This window comes from Cervus elaphus, chromosome 20 (genome assembly GCF_910594005.1).
Source record: "Cervus elaphus chromosome 20, mCerEla1.1, whole genome shotgun sequence".
NCBI classification, from domain to species: domain Eukaryota; kingdom Metazoa; phylum Chordata; class Mammalia; order Artiodactyla; family Cervidae; genus Cervus; species Cervus elaphus.
In genome coordinates, this window is record NC_057834.1 from 114,661,130 (window position 1) to 114,678,560 (window position 17,431).

A 17,431-nucleotide genomic window follows, 5' to 3' on the forward strand; every position below is an offset into this window, starting at 1 on the left:
AGCTTACCCTCAGGGAAACAGTTTTAGCCTGAAGGGCTTGGGAATTCTGATGTAAATCCTGTGTTTGGAAGCAGTCACTTTCCTTCCTCGCCCACCTTTTAAATTAATGTGTTAGGGAAGGAGCTGCTAATGTGGGAACTTCCAGCTCTCTCTGTAGATAACTGGCATAAATAAAGTGGCTGTGCAGGTGATACTTGAGGAAGTTGGACTGTCTTCACATGTTCCATGCTGGCATGGGTATGAGTGTGGGTGGTGTCAGGGAGTAGGTATAGCAACAAGGTAAGCACTGTGCCTTTTCAAGAAGGGAAACATAAGGACCCAGGTTTCCCAGACCTGAAGTCTGTGTTTTCCTTCTGCTTTGGGAAAGCCACGTTCCTTTATTCATTTATTCATGTTTATCTTTGCGGGAGAGTTAGTGAAGTATGGTGAGTAAACTACAGACTCTGGAACTCCACCACGTGGGTTCTAATCCCAGCTATGGCATTTACTAGCAAGCTATTTCACTTCACCTTCCTTGTCTGTAAAATGAAGACAATTGAGTTTCTACCTCATAAGTGTAAGGATTAAATAATTTAATACATGTAAAAGCATGAAAAACAATGCCAGGCATATAGTAAATGCCACATAAGTGTTAGTCATTACTAGTATTATATTATCATAATCGGGGCTTCCCTATTAGCTCAGAAGGTAAGGAATTGACCTGCAATGCAGGAGACCTAGGCTCAATTCCTGCATCGGGAAGATCCTCTGGAAAAGGGAATGCCTACCCACTCCAGAATTCTTGCCTGAGAATTCCATGGACAGAGGAGCCTGGCAGGCTATAGTCCATGGGGCCACGAAGAGTTAGAACCAACTGAGCAGCTAACACACAACATATTATTATCATTATTTCATAGAGTAAGCACTCAAAACATGATGGTGGTGATTATTACTTATGAAAAATTCCAATTTACCTTTTAATATGAATTTTCAAAGAAATTTTTTACACATAGTGAGCTGTTTCAAATTACACCTCTAGAATTACACTTGGGAACAGTGCACTAAGGCAGCCAGGGAAGTGTTGGGCTCTGGGAAAGCATTTTAATTATGAATCAGACTAAATTTTGGTTGTGGCTTCCTTTGTGGTCTCTGGTAGCCTCTTCCCTTTTCCAGGCCTTTGTAATGTGAGAGGATTGGACTGATCTGCAACTTTGTGCTGTCCAATAAAATAGGGCTAGGCCCTTACCACTCAAATTTTAAATTAATTAAAATTAAACTTAAAAAGTCCAGCTTCTGTGTTGCATTAGCCATGTTTCATGTACTCAACAGTTTGTAGCTACCATATTGAACAGTGCAGATATAGAAATTTCCATCATTGGAGAAAGATCAATTAAACAGCGCTGCCCTTGGTTTAATCACTAAGTTGTGTCCAACTCTTGCAACCCCATGGACTGTAGCATGCCAGGCTCCTTTGTCCATGGAATTCTCCAGGCAAGAATACTGGAGTGGGTTGCCATTTCCTTCTCCAGAGGCCTTCCCAACCCAGGGATTAAACTCGGGTCTCCTGCATTGCAGGCAGATTCTTCACCATCTGAGCCTCCAGGGAAGCCCCACCACCCTGGGGTCTCTCTTAGCTATAACCTATGACTGTATGCTTTGTCAGCTAGCTTCTGAGTAGTCCATGTTTATGGAGAAATTTTATTTTGCTTGATAGTAATCTAGCTTGCCTAATTTTGTTTTGCCTGATGTCTGTCTGGGACATAGTTTTCATCTGTCTGGGATGTAGTTTTCAGTCATTTTACTTTTGACTTTTACAAGTCCTTCTGTTTTAGGTGCTCTTATAAACATCATAGAGGATTTTTTTTTAAACCAAAATCTGACAATTTCTTTCTTTAACTTTACCTGGCAAGTTTTGTTCACTTATATTTGTAGTGATTATTGACAGAGCTGGTCTTATTTCTCTCATCCAATTTTCTATTGCTACTGTTTTTTTCTATTCTTTTTCTCCCTTTCTTTGGGGGTTGAATATTTGCTGGTTCTTGTATTGCTTTATTGCCTTTATTTAGTTTGGAAGTTGGCACCCTTTTCTTTTAGTGGTTACTTCTGGAATTTTACTCACATATTTAACAACAAAATCTAACATTAATATCTTAACCCCCCCAATGGTTAGTGGGCCTTAGAGCATTCTAATTTCAGTCACTTCCTCTTTCTTTATAAGCTATGTTGTCCAATACTTTAGTTCTCTCTCTCTTTTTTTAACTATAAATTGAGCATTAAAATTTTTATACAAATGTATTTAGATCTATCTACATGTTTACCAGTTAATTTGCTCACTGTTCCTTGTAGGTAGGCTTTATTATGGAATCACTTCTTTCCTGAAACTTGCCCTTTAGTATCCTTTTAGTTTCTCTGGTTCTCTCCTAGAGGACTATCTCATATTTACTTTTGTCTCTTCAAAAGTAGTACTTTCTCCACAATCCTTGCTTTCAGCCAGTCACCATGCTTCCTGTTTAACAGAAGGTTGAAGGACTTGGAAGAGATCTGTCAAAAATTGTCACCACGATTTTACTGATTTTACCCACTTTCTAGCACCAGTGTCCATATGTTCTTCCTTTTCTGTCTTTACTAGATAGTGCTCCTAGCAAAGGCTAGTCCTTTTACTTGAGTAGGAAATCCCATCTCCTTTCATCTACTCGATATTTTTGACTCTCCCTTTTAGTCCTGTATCCTCAATTTTCCTACCTTTATTATGTCATTTCTATCAGCTTTCAACATCCTATCCTTTCCTCCATATTGAATACAAACCCTTCATGGACTCACAGCACCCTCTAGCAATTGCCCCTGCACAGCAAAATTCTTTGAGAGAGTTGTGTGTGCTTCTTCCCTAATTCTTCCCCTGAGCTGTCTTGATCTTGCTCTAATCATCTTTTCATTCTCACTCCTACTGAAACTGGGCTTGTCAAGGTCTGCATTGTTCTCCACTTGCTAAATCCAGAAGTCTCTGATTTAGTAGGAGCATTGGAATCAGTGGATCATCCTTCCTTCTTAAAACATCCTGGAAACACGTCTGGAATTCCATGGGCTGGTGGTGGCAGTTCTTTGTCACCAGCTGGTCTTTGGTTGGTTCTTTCTCTCCCTTATCTGGTAGTGCTCCAGGGTTCCTGAACTCCCTGTTTATCTACACTGACTCCCTTGGTGATCCTATTCACTGTTAAGCTTTAAATAACTTCTGCATGCTGATAACTAACCCTTGAATTCCAGGCTCAGATATTTAGTTGCTTATTCAGCATCTCTGTTTTGATGTCTAGTAAGCCTCTCAAGTTGGACTTCCCTGGTAGCTCAGACAGTAAAGTGTCTGCCTACAATGCGGGAGACCTGGGTTCGAACCCTTCCTAACCGGAAGATCCTCTGGAGAAGGAAATGGCAACCCACTCCAGTACTCTTGCCTGGAAAATCCCATGGACAGAGGAGCTTGGTTAAGCTATAATGTGTGGGGTCGCGAAGAGTCGGACAGGACTGAGCGACTTCACTTCACTTCAAGCATCTCAAGATGAGTGTATCCATATCCAGGCACTTTAATGTTTCTTTCAAAAACTCATTCCACCTACTCTCTTCCCCATCTCTATTAATGAGAACTCCATTCTTCTAGTTGCTCAGGCCAAAAAACCTTAGAGTCATCATTAACTTCTCTCACCCTATATCCAGGACAAAACCCTTTCAACTTTACCTTCAAAATATGTCCAGAATCTGATAGTATCTGCTTCCTCTACCGTCACAGCTAGTCCAAACCACTGTTACCACATGCCTGAATTATTGCAATAACCACTTTCCTAGTCTCTTTTGCCTTTTCTGTATTAGTTTACTAGGGCTGCAATAACAAAGTAACACAAGCTATGAGTGACTTAAACAACAGAAATTTGTTGTCTCATAGTTCTAGAGACTAGGAGTTTGAAATCAAGGTTCTGGCAGTATTGGTTCCTCCTGAAGGCTGAGAGAAGGATCTGTACCAGGCCTCTTAGATGGCTGTGTTCTCCCTGTGTGTATGTCTGTGTCCACTTTCCCTTTTTTTAATATGGACGGCAGTCATATTGGATTAGGTCCCACCGTGATGACCTCATTTTAACTTGATTACCTCTGTAAAGACCCTGTTTCCATATTAGGTCACAATCTGAGGCACTGGGGATTAGAGACACACAGTTCAACAGGTAACACCCGCTATATTCTGTTTTCAGCACAGAAACCAGAGCAGTTTTGTTAAATTACAAATCACATCATGTTACTATGCTCAAAACCCTCCAAAAGTTTATAGAAGCCAGAGTCTTTATAGTAGCCTATCAGGTCCTGTATTGCCTGCTCCTTCCCTTGCCTTTTTGTCCTTACCTCCTACTTTGAAGGACAGCATTGTTTAGTGCTTTCGAGCAAGGAGTCTGGACCCTAAGTGCATAGGTTCATATTCCAAATCTGATACTCATTAGCTGTGTGAACTTGGGAAAGTTATGTAAACTTTTTGCCTTAGTTTTCTCATCTATAAAATGGGGTTAGTGAGTACCTATCTCTAGGGTTGTTATGAGGATCTATATTGGTGAAGTGCTTAAAATATTGCTTGGTATGTTAATAGTAAATACTTGTAGCAAATCTTCAGCCCCAGACACTGTTCTAAATTCTTTGTTGTTGTTGTTATGTTCATTCATTTCTTTTAGTTTTTATATTCCATGTATGAATGAAAACATAGTATTTGTCTTTGACTTATTTCACTTAGCTTGATATCCTTCAGGTCCGTCCATATTGGTGCAAATTTCAAAATTTCATTCTTTTTTATGACTGAGGAATATTCCTTTGTATATATGTATATACACACCATTTTGGGTTTTTTTGCCACACTATGTGGCTTGTGAATCTTAGTTCCCTGACCAGGGATTGAACCCGGGCCACCACATGTGAAAGTGCCAAGTCCTAACCACTGGACTGCCAACAGATTCCCCTATATATACCTATCTTCTTTATCCACTTATCTGTTGATAGATACTTAGGTTATTTTCATATCATAGCTACTGTAAGTAATGCTGCTGTCAACACTGAGTGCATGCTAAGTCGCTTCAGTCATGTCCAACTCTTTGTGACCCCACATACTGTAGCCCACCAGGCTCCTCTGTCCATGGGATTTCCCAGGCAAGAATACTAGAGTGGGTTGCCATTTCCCCCTCCATGGAATCTTCCTTACCCAGTGTTTCTTATGTCTCCTACATTGCAGGTATAGTAATGTAGGAGACACCACTTTACCACTTTACCACGGGCACTACTTGGGAAGCTGCTGTGTACATTGGGGTATGTGTATCTTTTCAAATTAGTTTTCAGTTTTTTCCAGATGTATATTCCTGAGTGAAATTGCTATCGTATAGTAGTTCTATTTTTAGTTTTTTAAGGGACCTCCAAACTATGTTCCACAGTGACTGTGCCAATTTATATCCCCACTAACAGTGTGCAAGGGTTTCCTTTTCTCCACCTATTCTCTAATATCTATTATTTCTTGTCTTTTTCAAGATAGCCATTTTGAAAGGTATGGGGTGATATCTCATTGTGGCTCTGATTTGCATTCTCTTGATTTTGAGTATTTTTTCATATGCCAGTTGGTAATTTCTATTGTTTTCTTAGCAAAAATATCAGTGTCCACTTTTTTTTTTTTTTTTTTCCTGTGTCCACTTTTTGATTGGGTTGTTTGGTTTTTTGATATTGAACTGTATGAGCTGTTTGTGTATTTTTGGTTGTTAACCCTCTTATTGGTGATATCATTTGCAAACATTTTTTTCCCCTTTCAGTAGGATGTCTTATTGTTTTGTCTGTGGTTTCCTTTCCTGTGCAAAAGCATTTAAGTTTAATTAGGTACCATTTATTTCTTTTTGCTTTTGTTCCTTTCACCTTAGGAGACAGATACAAAACAATATTGCTGTGATTTGTGTCAAAGGTGTTCTGCCTATGCTGTCTTCTGGGAGTTTTCTGGTTTCAGGTCTATTATTTAAGTCTTTAATCCCTTTTGAAGTTAATTTTGTATGTAGTATGAGAAAATGTTGTAATTTCATTCTTTTGCATGTAACTGTCCAGTTTTCCTCATACTACTTATTGAAGAAACTGTCTTTTCTTTTTTGTATACTTTGCCTCCTTTGTCATAGGTTAATTGAATAAGAATGTGGGTTTATTTCTGGGCTTTCTATTCTGTTCCATTGATCTGTGTATCTGTTTTTGTGCCATTATTGTGCTGTTCTTATGACTGTAGCTTTGTAGTATAGTCTGAAGTCAGAGAACAGGACGCCTCTAGCGTTGTTCCTTTTTCTCAAGATTGTTTTGGCAATTCAAGGTCTTTTGTGTGTTTTAAGATCTTTAACGTATTGATTTATTTAATCCTCAAAGCAGCCCAACTAGGTAGGTGCTATTGTTACTGTCATTTACAGCCGAAGAAATTGGGTTTAAGTAACTTGCCCAAAATCACCCAGCTAGTTAGCTACAGAACTAGAGGAATCAAAACCAGAGAGTCTAGGTCCATAGTCCATGCTCTTTTTTTTTTTTTTTTTTTTTTAAAAAAAATATGGAACGCTTCACAAATTTGCGTGTCATCCTTGCGCAGGGGCCATGCTAATCTTCTCTGTATCGTTCCAATTTTAGTATATGTGCTGCCGAAGCGAGCACCATAGTCCATGCTCTTAACCACTGCATAATACTGCTCAATAAATACTTACTGAAATAATGAGTGGTGACTACCTGATGGTAGAAAAATACCTCAGTTTATCTAAAAATGTCTATTTTGCCCTTGTTCTTGAAAGATAGTTTTGCTAGGTACATAATTCTAAATTTAGAGATATTTTCTTCCAGCATGTTGAAAGTGATGTTTTGCCATCTTCTGATTTCCAATTTGTTACTGTCAAATTGTCGATCTTTTAATGGAAATACGTCATTTCTCTTTGAAATGTTTTTAAGATCTTAATATTTTGTTGTTCTGCAGTTTCACTACAATTTATATGTGTGTGTTTTGTTTTTGTAATTTGTCAGTTATACATTGTGCTTCTTACTATCTGCAGGTTCATGTTTTATCTTGGTTCTTAAAAATGCTATCATTCATCTTTTTTCTTTCTAAAAAATGCAAATGTGTTTTTAAGTAGATATGATACATTATCATGGTTTAATACTTCTAAGAGGTATATTTTTCCTTCCACTCTTGTTTTTCAGGCATCCAGTTCCCACTCCAGTATATTATCTCTTCAGATAAGTTTTTTTCCTTCAACTTTGCATTCTGAGACTCCAATTTTATATATACCGATATTTTCTTAATCTACTGTCTATTTATTTTACATTTTCTCTCTTATCTCTGTGCTATATTCTGGATAACGTCTGATCCACTTTTCCACCTGTCTCTAATTTGCTATTTTAACCTATCCATTGAATTGTTTTTTAATTAGTAGAGTTTATTTTTGAACAATTTAAGATCTGTAGAAAAATTGAGCAGAAAATGCAGAGTTCCCATGTGAACCCTTACCACTTCACCTTTCCGTATCCCAGTTTCCCCCGCATTAGTGTGGTCTTTTACTGTCTCCATAGTTTTGCCTTTTCCAGACACCAGTCATATATAATTGGAATCCTACATTATGTAGCCTTTTTAGATTGGCATCTTTCACTTACCAGTATGCACTTTGAAAGTGGAGTCTCTCAGTCATGTCTGACTCTTTGCAACCCCATGGCCTGTAGCCTACCAGGCTTCTCCGTCCATGGGATTTTCTAGGCAAGAACACTGGAGTGGGTTGCCGTTTCCTTCTCCAGGAGATCTTCCCAACCCAGGGATCGAACCCGAGTCTCCTGCATTGTAGGCAGACACTTTACTGTGTGAACCATCAGGGAAGTCGGCTCTTTTATGTCTTTTTATGGCTTAATGACTCATTTCTGTCTATCACTGAATATTCATTGATTTTGTATTTCAAAAATCACGTTAGTTAAAAAAAATTCTATTTGGTGCCTTTACAGTTTTGCCTATTTTGTGTTTTGTTATATGCATATTTTTGTCTTGCCATATGTTATTTCTTTAAATGTTTATATAGTAGTTATTTTTGTATCCTATGCCTGATCGTTCTAAGATCGGAAGTCCTCTTATCTATTTGTTGCTTCTGCTGACTCTTTTTGTGGTGACTTCTTTGCTTACAGGTTTCGTGATCTATGATTGTGAGCTCATAATGGTTATTTGTATAAATTATCCTGGAGGCCTAACATTAGTAATGCTTTCCTCTAGGAAGGTTTGGCATTTGATTCATCTGGAAACCAGGGGCTACTAATTACTGCCCTGGAATCACTCTAGCTGCTTTTGACAGCTGGGTTAAAATGGAGTCTCAGATTCATCTCCTCCATCTTGCCACATGATGATGGACATTTGCTTTCAGGTTAGCCTTGCCTTTTGCTTGTTGCTCATTGTTCCTTGTCTGATTTAAGCTTATTTTGTGTTTGTGTCTATTACTTTGAGCCCAGTGAGTGCCTTTTGGAAAGTCTGTTTTATGTAGGATTTCATTGTTTTGTAGGTGGATATCCCTCCAGACTGTCTAGTCAGGCATCTCTCCTAAGCAGTGTTCTGTTGCCTGAGTTTAGGTTTTGACGGGTAGAATGATGATGGTCATAGTAAGGCGCCTTCCAGTTCTCCTGGGCATCTTCCCAGTTTCACTGTCACTTGGTCATTCTCTCTCTAGGATTAGACTTTGGGCTGTAGGCAAGTGACACATTTTCCCTTGGCCAGTAGCCCTTGCTGTTTGGAATGAAAAGTGATGGTTAGTTTGGATACTGCCTCTCAGTGCTAATCTGGATAAGCTGTTTATTTCCCTATGCTAAGCTGATGGAAATTTCTGGGAAAGAAAGGCCTCAAGAACAGTATGTAGAGTAACCAAAAGTAATAAAATTGAACTTAAAACCCCCACTTGGCCATTTATCAGCTATGTGACCTGGTATAGGCCAAAAAATTGATGCTTTTGAACTGTGGTGTTGGAGAAGACTCTTGAGAGTCCCTTGGACTGCAAGGAGATCCGACCAGTCCATCCTAAAGGAGTTCAGTCCTGGGTGTTCATTGGAAGGACTGATGCTGAAGCTGAAACTCCAATACTTTGGCCACCTCATGCAGAGTTGACTCATTGGAAAAGACCCTGATGCTGGGACGGATTGGGGGCAGGAGGAGAAGGGGACAACAGAGGATGAGATGGCTGGATGGTATCACCGACTCGATGGGCATGGGTTTGGGTAGACTCTGGGAGTTTGTGATGGACAGGGAGGCCTGGCGTGCTGCGATTCATGGGGTCGCAAAGAGTCGGACATGACTGAGCGACCTAACTGAACTGAACTGATAGGCTGTGTATTCTGAGTGTCAAAAGTCTCAACTGTAAAGAATGACAAAAGGTGCTATTTACTGATCATTTTCAATCTGCTAAGCACTGTGTTAAGATTTATAATATATATATATTATATATATATATATATAATATAAATAATATGTGATTTAATGTTCAACAACAATCTTATGAGATACAGGTTTTCTATTGGTTTTTTGTTTTGTTTTTGAGGTTCTATAACTTTATAGAACCATTAGCAGTTAGTTCTCATCCACATTAACTGTTTGTAGATCTTTGAAAGTGGTGACAGGTACATAGGTGAACAACATATAGAGCTTGTTTGGTGAATCTTCATCTTCATTACATTTCCTGGACAACCCTGTGCAGGTAGGCACGTAGGTACAGTATGGGACATTACTTATTCTTTTGGCCCGGACAACTTTGTTGAGCCTAGTGTCAATGCGTACATCTGGAGTTCCCATCTCCTTCATGGCGAATTTCCAGCTTTCTTTTGAGTGCCTGAGGGGCACACTTCCTGAAACCCACTCCATGGATGCTTGTGAATGTTCATAGTGTATTCTCTAGTTACCACCTCCATTGATAGTGGCCCAGCCCTTCTCACCATCCTTCTATGCAGGAGCCATCGTGCCGGCCAGGGTTGGAAAGGCAAGATACAGCTATTATTATGTCTATTTTAATGGAAATATAGAGAGGTTCAGTGTAAGGGTTATTGTTAAGAATAAATTTAAATAAGATAACATAAAAAAATAAAAAATAAAATAAGATAACGTGTGATGTGCAGGACATGTGTAAATTGGTCAATAAATAACAGCTAGCATTGTTAGGGTCACCATTTTCAAGATGCAAAATTAAGTCATTTATGTGAGATGGCCTAAACAGTATTCATTTGCTCAATAAATATTTTGTGGAGCACTTACTATAGCCATGAAAAATGAAAATGTTAGTCGCTTAGTTACGTCCAACTCTTTGTGACCCCATGGACTGTAACTTGCCAGGCTCCTCTGTCCATGAGACTCTACTGGCAAGAACACTGGAGTGGGCTGACCTTTCCTACTCTAGGGAATCTTTCCCACAGGGATCGAACCCAGGGCTCCTGCATTGCAGGCAGATTCTTTACTGTCTGAGTCCCCAGGGAAGCCCTGTGTAGTGCGAAATGCTAGGGAAACAGGAGGGACTAAGACAGATATGGTCCCAGCCCAGGAGGCAGACGTACATAAACATTTACAATTCAGCCTGGGAAGTGCTGTGATGGGGCAAGAATAGAGTGCTTGGGGAGTCAGAGAAGGTTTCCCAGAAGGAATGCCTGCTCCTTTCATACCTGAAGACTGAATTGGAGGTGACAATGGGAGGAAAGGCAAGGGAAGCAGTGATTATGAAGGCTGAAAGGGAGAGAGAGTGCATATTGTGTTTAAGGAAATGAAAATTAGTTTTTGTTTTTTTTTTTGAGAGTTATGTTTTATATAGTGGGAATTTTTAGGACTTCAAGCCTGGGAGACAGCATCTCAAGTAATCCTGAGAGAACTGCTCCTGAAAATTAGTTTTTTGTGTAAGATTTTAAGAAAAGTGTGGAAAGTGAGCCTGGAGAGGTGGGTAGGAGCCATCTTCTGCTTCAGAAACCCTGCTATAAGAGTTTGACCTTCCTTTTTAGGGCTTTGAAATGCCTCTGAAAGATATTTTACCAAGCAAAGATGTGATTTTAAAAGATCACTCTAGCTGAAGTGTGGGGAATAATAACAAGAATAACTTTATATTGTCTCAAAATATAATGTCTTAAAATCCTTACACCACCACTTGGAGGTATGGGTATTATTCTTGATTTTATAGATGAAGAAATTGGGACTTCCAAGAACTTACTTCATTTACAAAATTCACACATTTAACGTCTTTCTGACTCTTTAAACTATATTGCTGTGTTGACTCCAACTAGCAATGATTTGTTAGGACCTGCTTCATGATAACTGTGGAAAATTCTCATTCCTTCTTATAGTATTATTTGCATACTCTGTTAGTTTACAAAGCTTTTCATAGCCATTAATAATTTAATCTCCTTAAAAACTGAATTAGGTGACGTTATCTCCATTTTGCAGGTATGAAAACTGAGACTTGAGGTATGGGACTGTCCATGGTTCTATACACCTAGAAAGCGGTGGAGTTGAGACTTGAACACCATGCTCTTGACAAAGGAAAGCCTTTTTTAATGAGTATCTTGTGAATATGCTACATTTCTTTCATGGGTCTTTGCCCTTTGTTCACGTGTGAATATTTATGAGGCACTTTCCTTCCAGGTTTTGGAGATCACATTCATTGGAGGACCCTAGAAGATGGGAAGAAGGAAGCAGCTGCCAGGTACAAGATATGGTTTTGCTTATCTATAACACTTTCCAGCCATCAACTTACCATTAATTTCAGGTGAAGGGTTATGCCAAGGCAAAGCAGTGGAGTAGTTGCATAACAACAACAAAAATAGTGATACTAGCTAACATTTTATTAACTAGCACCAGACATTTATTATGTGAATTAACTCATTTAATTCTAAAAACAACTCTTCTGAGGTTGGTACTGTTATTATCTTCATTTTATAGATGAGCAAACTAAGGCACAGAGCAGTTATATAATCATATAGCTAGTTAAGTGGTAGAGCCAAGATCTGTACCCAGACACTTCAAATCCTACACTCAGCCAGTAAAACATACTGCCTTATAGTCTCAGTTGAATAGTCTTAAGTTCCAAGTATGTGTAGTCTATGCACAGGAAACATACAAATGGAGGAGGAAATGCACATTCTCTGCTATACTGTACTGCAGAGATACAAAAATCCAGTATGTTTGCACTTACTTTATACACACACATCCTTGCATAGAAACACTCATACTTCTGCACCTACCAAATGATAATGCTTTTGCTAGAACAGATCCTATAGCTTCATGGCTCTGAGACTCATATCTTCTGCAGAGGTGGGGTTGCCAAATTTAGCAAATACAAATGGAGGATGACTATAATCTTATGAACACCAAGGGGATGAGGGGTGGTGGGATGAATTGGGAGATTGAGGTTGACATAAATACATTATTGATACTATTTATAAAATAGATAACTAATGAGAACCTACTGTCTAATTTAGGAAACGCTACTGAGTGCTCTGTGGTGACCTAAATGGGAAGGAAATCCAACAATGAGGGGGTGTATGTATATCTACAGGTGATTCACTTTGCTATACAGTAGAAACTAACACAACATTGTAAAGCAACTATACTTCAATAAAAAATTTTTTTTAAAGGATGCCCAGTTAAATTTGAATTTCAGATAAAAAGTAATTTTATTCATTTATTTTAAAATTTATTTTTAATTGAAGGATAATTGCTTTACAATATTGGTTTGATTTCTGCCATACATCAGCATGAATTCGACATAGGTGTATATATGTCCTCTCCCTCTTGACCTTCCTCCCACCTTCCACCCTTTTCCACTCCTCTAGGTTTGTTACAGAGCCCCAGTTTGAGTTCCCTGAGTCATAACAGCAAATTCCCAACAATAAGTAATTTTAAATATGCTCCAAGTAATATTTGAGACATACTTATTTTAAAAACAATATGTATTAATTATCTGAAATTCAGACTTAATTAGGCATCTTCTGTGTGTGTGTGTGTATATATATATGATATATGTGTGTGTATATATATATGTATATACATGTGACATATGTGTGTGTATATATATGCCACATCTTGCACCCTGACCAGGATCAAACCCATGCCCTCTGCAGTGGAAGTTCAGAGTCTTAACCACTGGACTGCCAAAGAAGCCCTAGGCATCCTATATTTTATCTGGCATCCTTACCAAGGAGAAAAATTCCTATTCGTTTTTCAAGTTCTAAATCAAATGACTACTTCTAAAAGTCTTCAGCAATTTTTGGGGGCAGTATGTTTTTTTCTTCTGTACTTTTACAACCCAGCCTACCTCTATCCATTAGCGTGTGTATTATTCAGCTTGTAGGTGCCTGACTTTTCCCATTCAGACCCTTGGATCTCCTGTGGGGAAACTTCTATGTTCATCTCGGTATTCCTATTTGTGAAGATACTGAATGATTGAAATTGTTATTGAATAAACAGTTACTGAATGTCACTGGCCATAAGGAATGAAGGGGAACTAGTATTTGTGAATTGTCCTCTATACACTAAATATAATGTTGATTGTTTTGCAGTCAGTTCAGTTCAGTTGCTCAGTTGTGCCCAACTCTTTGTGACCCCATGGACTGTAGCACACCAGGCTTCCCAATCCATCGCCAACTCCTGGAGCCTATTCAAACTCATGTCCATCCAGTCAGTGATGCCATCCAGCCATCTCATCCTGTGTCATCCCCTTCTCTTCCCACCTTCACTCTTTCCCAGCATCAGGGTCTTTTCCAATGAGTTTGTTCTTCGCATCAGGTGGCCAGAGTATTGGAGTTTCAGCTTAAGCATCAGACCTTCCAATGATTATTCAGGACTGATTTCCTTTAGGATGGACTAGTTGGATCTCCGTGCAGTCTGATGGACTCTCAAGAGTCTTCTCCAACACCACAGTTCAAAAGGATCAATTCTTCAGTGCTCAGCTTTCTTTATAGTCCAACTCTCACATCCATACATGACCACTGGAAAAACCATAACCTTGACTAGACGGACCTTTGTTGGCAAAGTAATGTGTCTGCTTTTTAATATGCTGTCTAGGTTGGTCATAGCTTTTCTTCCAAGGAAAAAGCGTCTTTTAATTTCATGGCTGCAATCACCATCTGCAGTGAGTATGGAGCCCACAAAAATAAAGTCTGACACTGTTCCCACTGTTTCCCCATCTATTTGCCATGAAGTGATGGGACCAGATGCCATGATCTTAGTTTTCTGAATGTTGCGCTTTAAGCCAACTTTTTCACTCTCCTCTTTCATTTTCATCAAGAGGCTTTTTAGTTCCTCTTCACTCTCTGCCATAAGGGTGGTGTCATCTGCATATCTGAGGTTATTGATATTTCTCCCGGCAATCTTGATTCCAGCTTGTGCTTCCTCCAGCCCATCGTTTCTCATGATGTCCTCTGCATAGAAGTTAAATAAGCAGGGTGACAATATACAGCCTTGACATATTCCTTTTCCTACTTGGAGCCAGTCTGTTGTTCCATGTCCAGTTCTAACTGTTGCTTCCTGACCTGCATACAGATTTCTCAAGAGGCAGGTCAGGTGGTCTGGTATTCCCATCTCTTTCAGAATTTTACACAGTTTATTGTTATCCACACAGTCAAAGGCTTTGGCATAGTCAATGAAGCAGAAGTAGATGTTTTTCTGGAACTCTCTTGCTTTTTTGATGATCCAGCGGATGTTGACAATTTGATCTCTGGTTCCTCTGCCTTTTCTAAATCCAGCTTGAACATCTGGAAGTTTACAGTTCATGTATTGCTGAAGCCTGGCTTGGAGGATTTTGAGCATTACTTTACTAGCATGTGAGATGAGTGCAATTGTGCGGTAGTTTGAGCATTCTTTGGCATTGCCTTTCTTTGAGATTGGAATGAAAACTGACCTTTTCCAGTCCTGTGGCCACTGCTGAGTTTTCCAAATTTGCTGACATATTGAGTGCAGCACTTTACAGCATCATCTTTTAGGAGTTGAAATAGCTCAACTGGAATTGCATCACCTCCACTAGCTTTGTTCGTAGTGATGCTTCCTAAGGCCCACTTGACTTCACATTCCAGGATATCTGCTCTAGGTGAGTGATCACACCATCGTGGTTATCTGGGTCGTGAAGATCTTTTTTGTACAGTTCTTCTGTGTATTCTTGCCATCTCTTCTTAATATCTTCTGCTTCTGTCAAGGCCATACCATTTCTGTCCTGTATTGAGTCCATCTTTGCATGACATGTTCCCTTGGTATCTCTAATTTTCTTGAAGAGATCTCTAGTCTTTCCCATTCTACTGTTTTCCTCTATTTCTTTGCATTGATGTCTGAGCAATATTGAATGCTGTTTAAGGCCCCCACTGTAAATTTATGGACACAGTCATTGGCCATCAAGAGGTCACATTCTCGAGACCTAAAACATTTTACATAGATAACTAATGCCATTCTAAGCTCCAGCTCCTTTTGCAGAGAGCAGGACCTGGTTCTAGTTGGCCTGGAGCGCCTGTTTCCATGGCAACAGGGGGTCCTGTAAGAGTAAAGAGATACAGGAAGTACCGCTTTCATTTCCGGTTTGCGTCAGAGCGGCCGGCAACCCGGAAGTTGACGCGGCGCGTTTGCACATGGCCGCGCCCTGGAAGGATGCCGCTGGTGGTGTTTTGCGGGCTGCCGTACAGCGGCAAGAGCCGGCGCGTGGAGGAGCTCCGCGCTGCCCTGGCGGGTGAGGGCCGCGTGGTGCATGTGGTGGACGATGCGGCGGTGCTGGGCGCGGAGGACGCAACAGTGTATGGCGATTCAGCTCGTGAGAAGGCCTTGCGTGGGGCCCTGCGAGCGGCTGTGGAGCGGCGCCTGAGTCGCCAGGACGTGGTCATCCTCGACTCGCTGAACTACATCAAGGGCTTCCGTTACGAGCTGTACTGCTTGGCGCGGGCGGCGCGCACTCCTCTCTGCCTGGTCTACTGCGTTCGACCAGGCAGTTTGAGCGGGGGACTGCAGGTGGCAGGCGCCGTGGAGAATCCGAACCCGAATGTCAGTGTGAGTTGGAGACCGCGAGCTGAGGAGGGAGGGAGACCTCTGGCGGTGGGCACCGATATCCTCGGGAAACCACAGGCAGCGGCCTCTGTAGTAAATAGGCGAGCCCAGGCAGAAGTACCTACGGAATCCGAGGAAAAGGAAACCAGGGCGGCAGATTTTCCAGCTCTCGTGGCTTCGGAATATGCCGAGCATGTGTCTGGTGCTTTTTACCCTCCCGAACTTTTGGAGGCCCTAGCGCTGCGCTTCGAAGCTCCTGACTCTCGGAACCGCTGGGACCGACCCCTGTTCACCTTGGTGGGCTTAGAGGAACCGTTGCCCCTGGCAGAGATCAGAGCTGCCCTGTTTGAGAACCGGGCCCCTCCACCCCATCAGTCTACACAGTCCCAGCCACTTGCCTCCAGCAGCTTTCTGCACCAGTTGGACCAGGTCACCAGCCAGGTGCTGGCAGGACTGATGGAAGCGCAGAAGAGTGCAGTCCCCGGAGACTTGCTTAAGCTTCCTGGCACCACAGAGCACCTGCAGTTTACCAGGCCTTTGACCATGGCAGAACTGAGTCGCCTCCGTCGTCAGTTTATTTCCTACACAAAAATGCATCCCAACAATGAGAACCTGCCTCAACTGGCCAACATGTTTCTGCAGTATCTGAGCCAGAGCCTGCACTAACCAGAGCAAGTGAGAGGTTTGTTGTCTAACCACTACAACATTTCTCTGGGAAGAATAAAGTTCTGCAGGATATATTAATGTGTGGTACTAGAGCTGTTGTGACTGATTCACTCATACCCTCCTGGATCCCTCTGTGCCAGGCCTTGAGTTTACAGCAAACTTGATACTGGAGAATGGAGAACTGTCTGAGGATCTAGGCACATTTCTCTAGACAAAGCTCAAGTGGACAGAGCTTGCATAGATTGAGTTCTATTTGGTCTGTCACACACCACTGATTTCTTGCATCTGGAGTGTGGGAGAGCAGATGGGATGGATGAATTGTTTTATAATAATTGTGAACAGAACTGAACATAGCACAATTCTGCATCTGTGCTGGCCCTTTCTTCATACCACAGTTTTTTAAGTACTGTGCCTACATTTGGCTAGTCTCTGACCTGGGGCCCGGGGTCACAGATCCACTGGTTTCTATCTTTGGGAAGCTTTGGTTCTAGTGAAATTGAAAGATAAAACCACTAGATTATTTCATTTAATAAAAATCATTTATAAAAAGACAATGTGCTGGCATCTCTTTCTCTTAATGTAGCTTTATATTCTTCATATAATTTACTTAATGTAACATTTTAGATACAAATGTATGTATTCCTCTATGCCTTCTATCAAAAGTACTTTGCTAGTGCTCAGTGAGTCTCAATGTCTTGTTCTTAACATGGGAGTCACTATCATGACAACTTCCCTAACTGGGTGCCTCATTCT

General features: G+C 40.7%; 2 protein-coding genes, 1 non-coding gene and 1 pseudogene across 3 annotated transcripts in view; 2 read left to right on the forward strand and 2 right to left on the reverse strand.

Moving 5' to 3' along the window:
- TXNDC12 (thioredoxin domain containing 12) overlaps nucleotides 1-17,431 on the forward strand; it is a 30,798-nt gene that overhangs the window by 4,037 nt on the left and 9,330 nt on the right. Inside the window, exon 2 of the mRNA XM_043875904.1 lies at nucleotides 11,633-11,693. Coding sequence (XP_043731839.1) covers nucleotides 11,633-11,693 — 61 coding nt within the window. The remainder of the gene's footprint in view (nucleotides 1-11,632; nucleotides 11,694-17,431) is intronic.
- LOC122678428 lies at nucleotides 6,554-6,660 on the reverse strand. Its single transcript, XR_006336102.1, has one exon. It is a non-coding gene; the product is annotated as a U6 spliceosomal RNA (small nuclear RNA).
- On the reverse strand, nucleotides 9,587-9,970 carry LOC122676548 (annotated as a pseudogene).
- KTI12 (KTI12 chromatin associated homolog) lies at nucleotides 15,192-17,227 on the forward strand. Its single transcript, XM_043875902.1, has one exon. It carries the CDS (start codon nucleotides 15,494-15,496, stop codon nucleotides 16,676-16,678), a length of 1,185 nt encoding a protein of 394 aa, XP_043731837.1. The 5' UTR covers nucleotides 15,192-15,493; the 3' UTR covers nucleotides 16,679-17,227.

Excerpts from the sequence above, each read along its gene's own strand:
- KTI12 (XM_043875902.1), top strand. The coding sequence starts at position 15,494 with ATGGCAACAGGGGGTCCTGTAAGAGTAAAGAGATACAGGAAGTACCGC.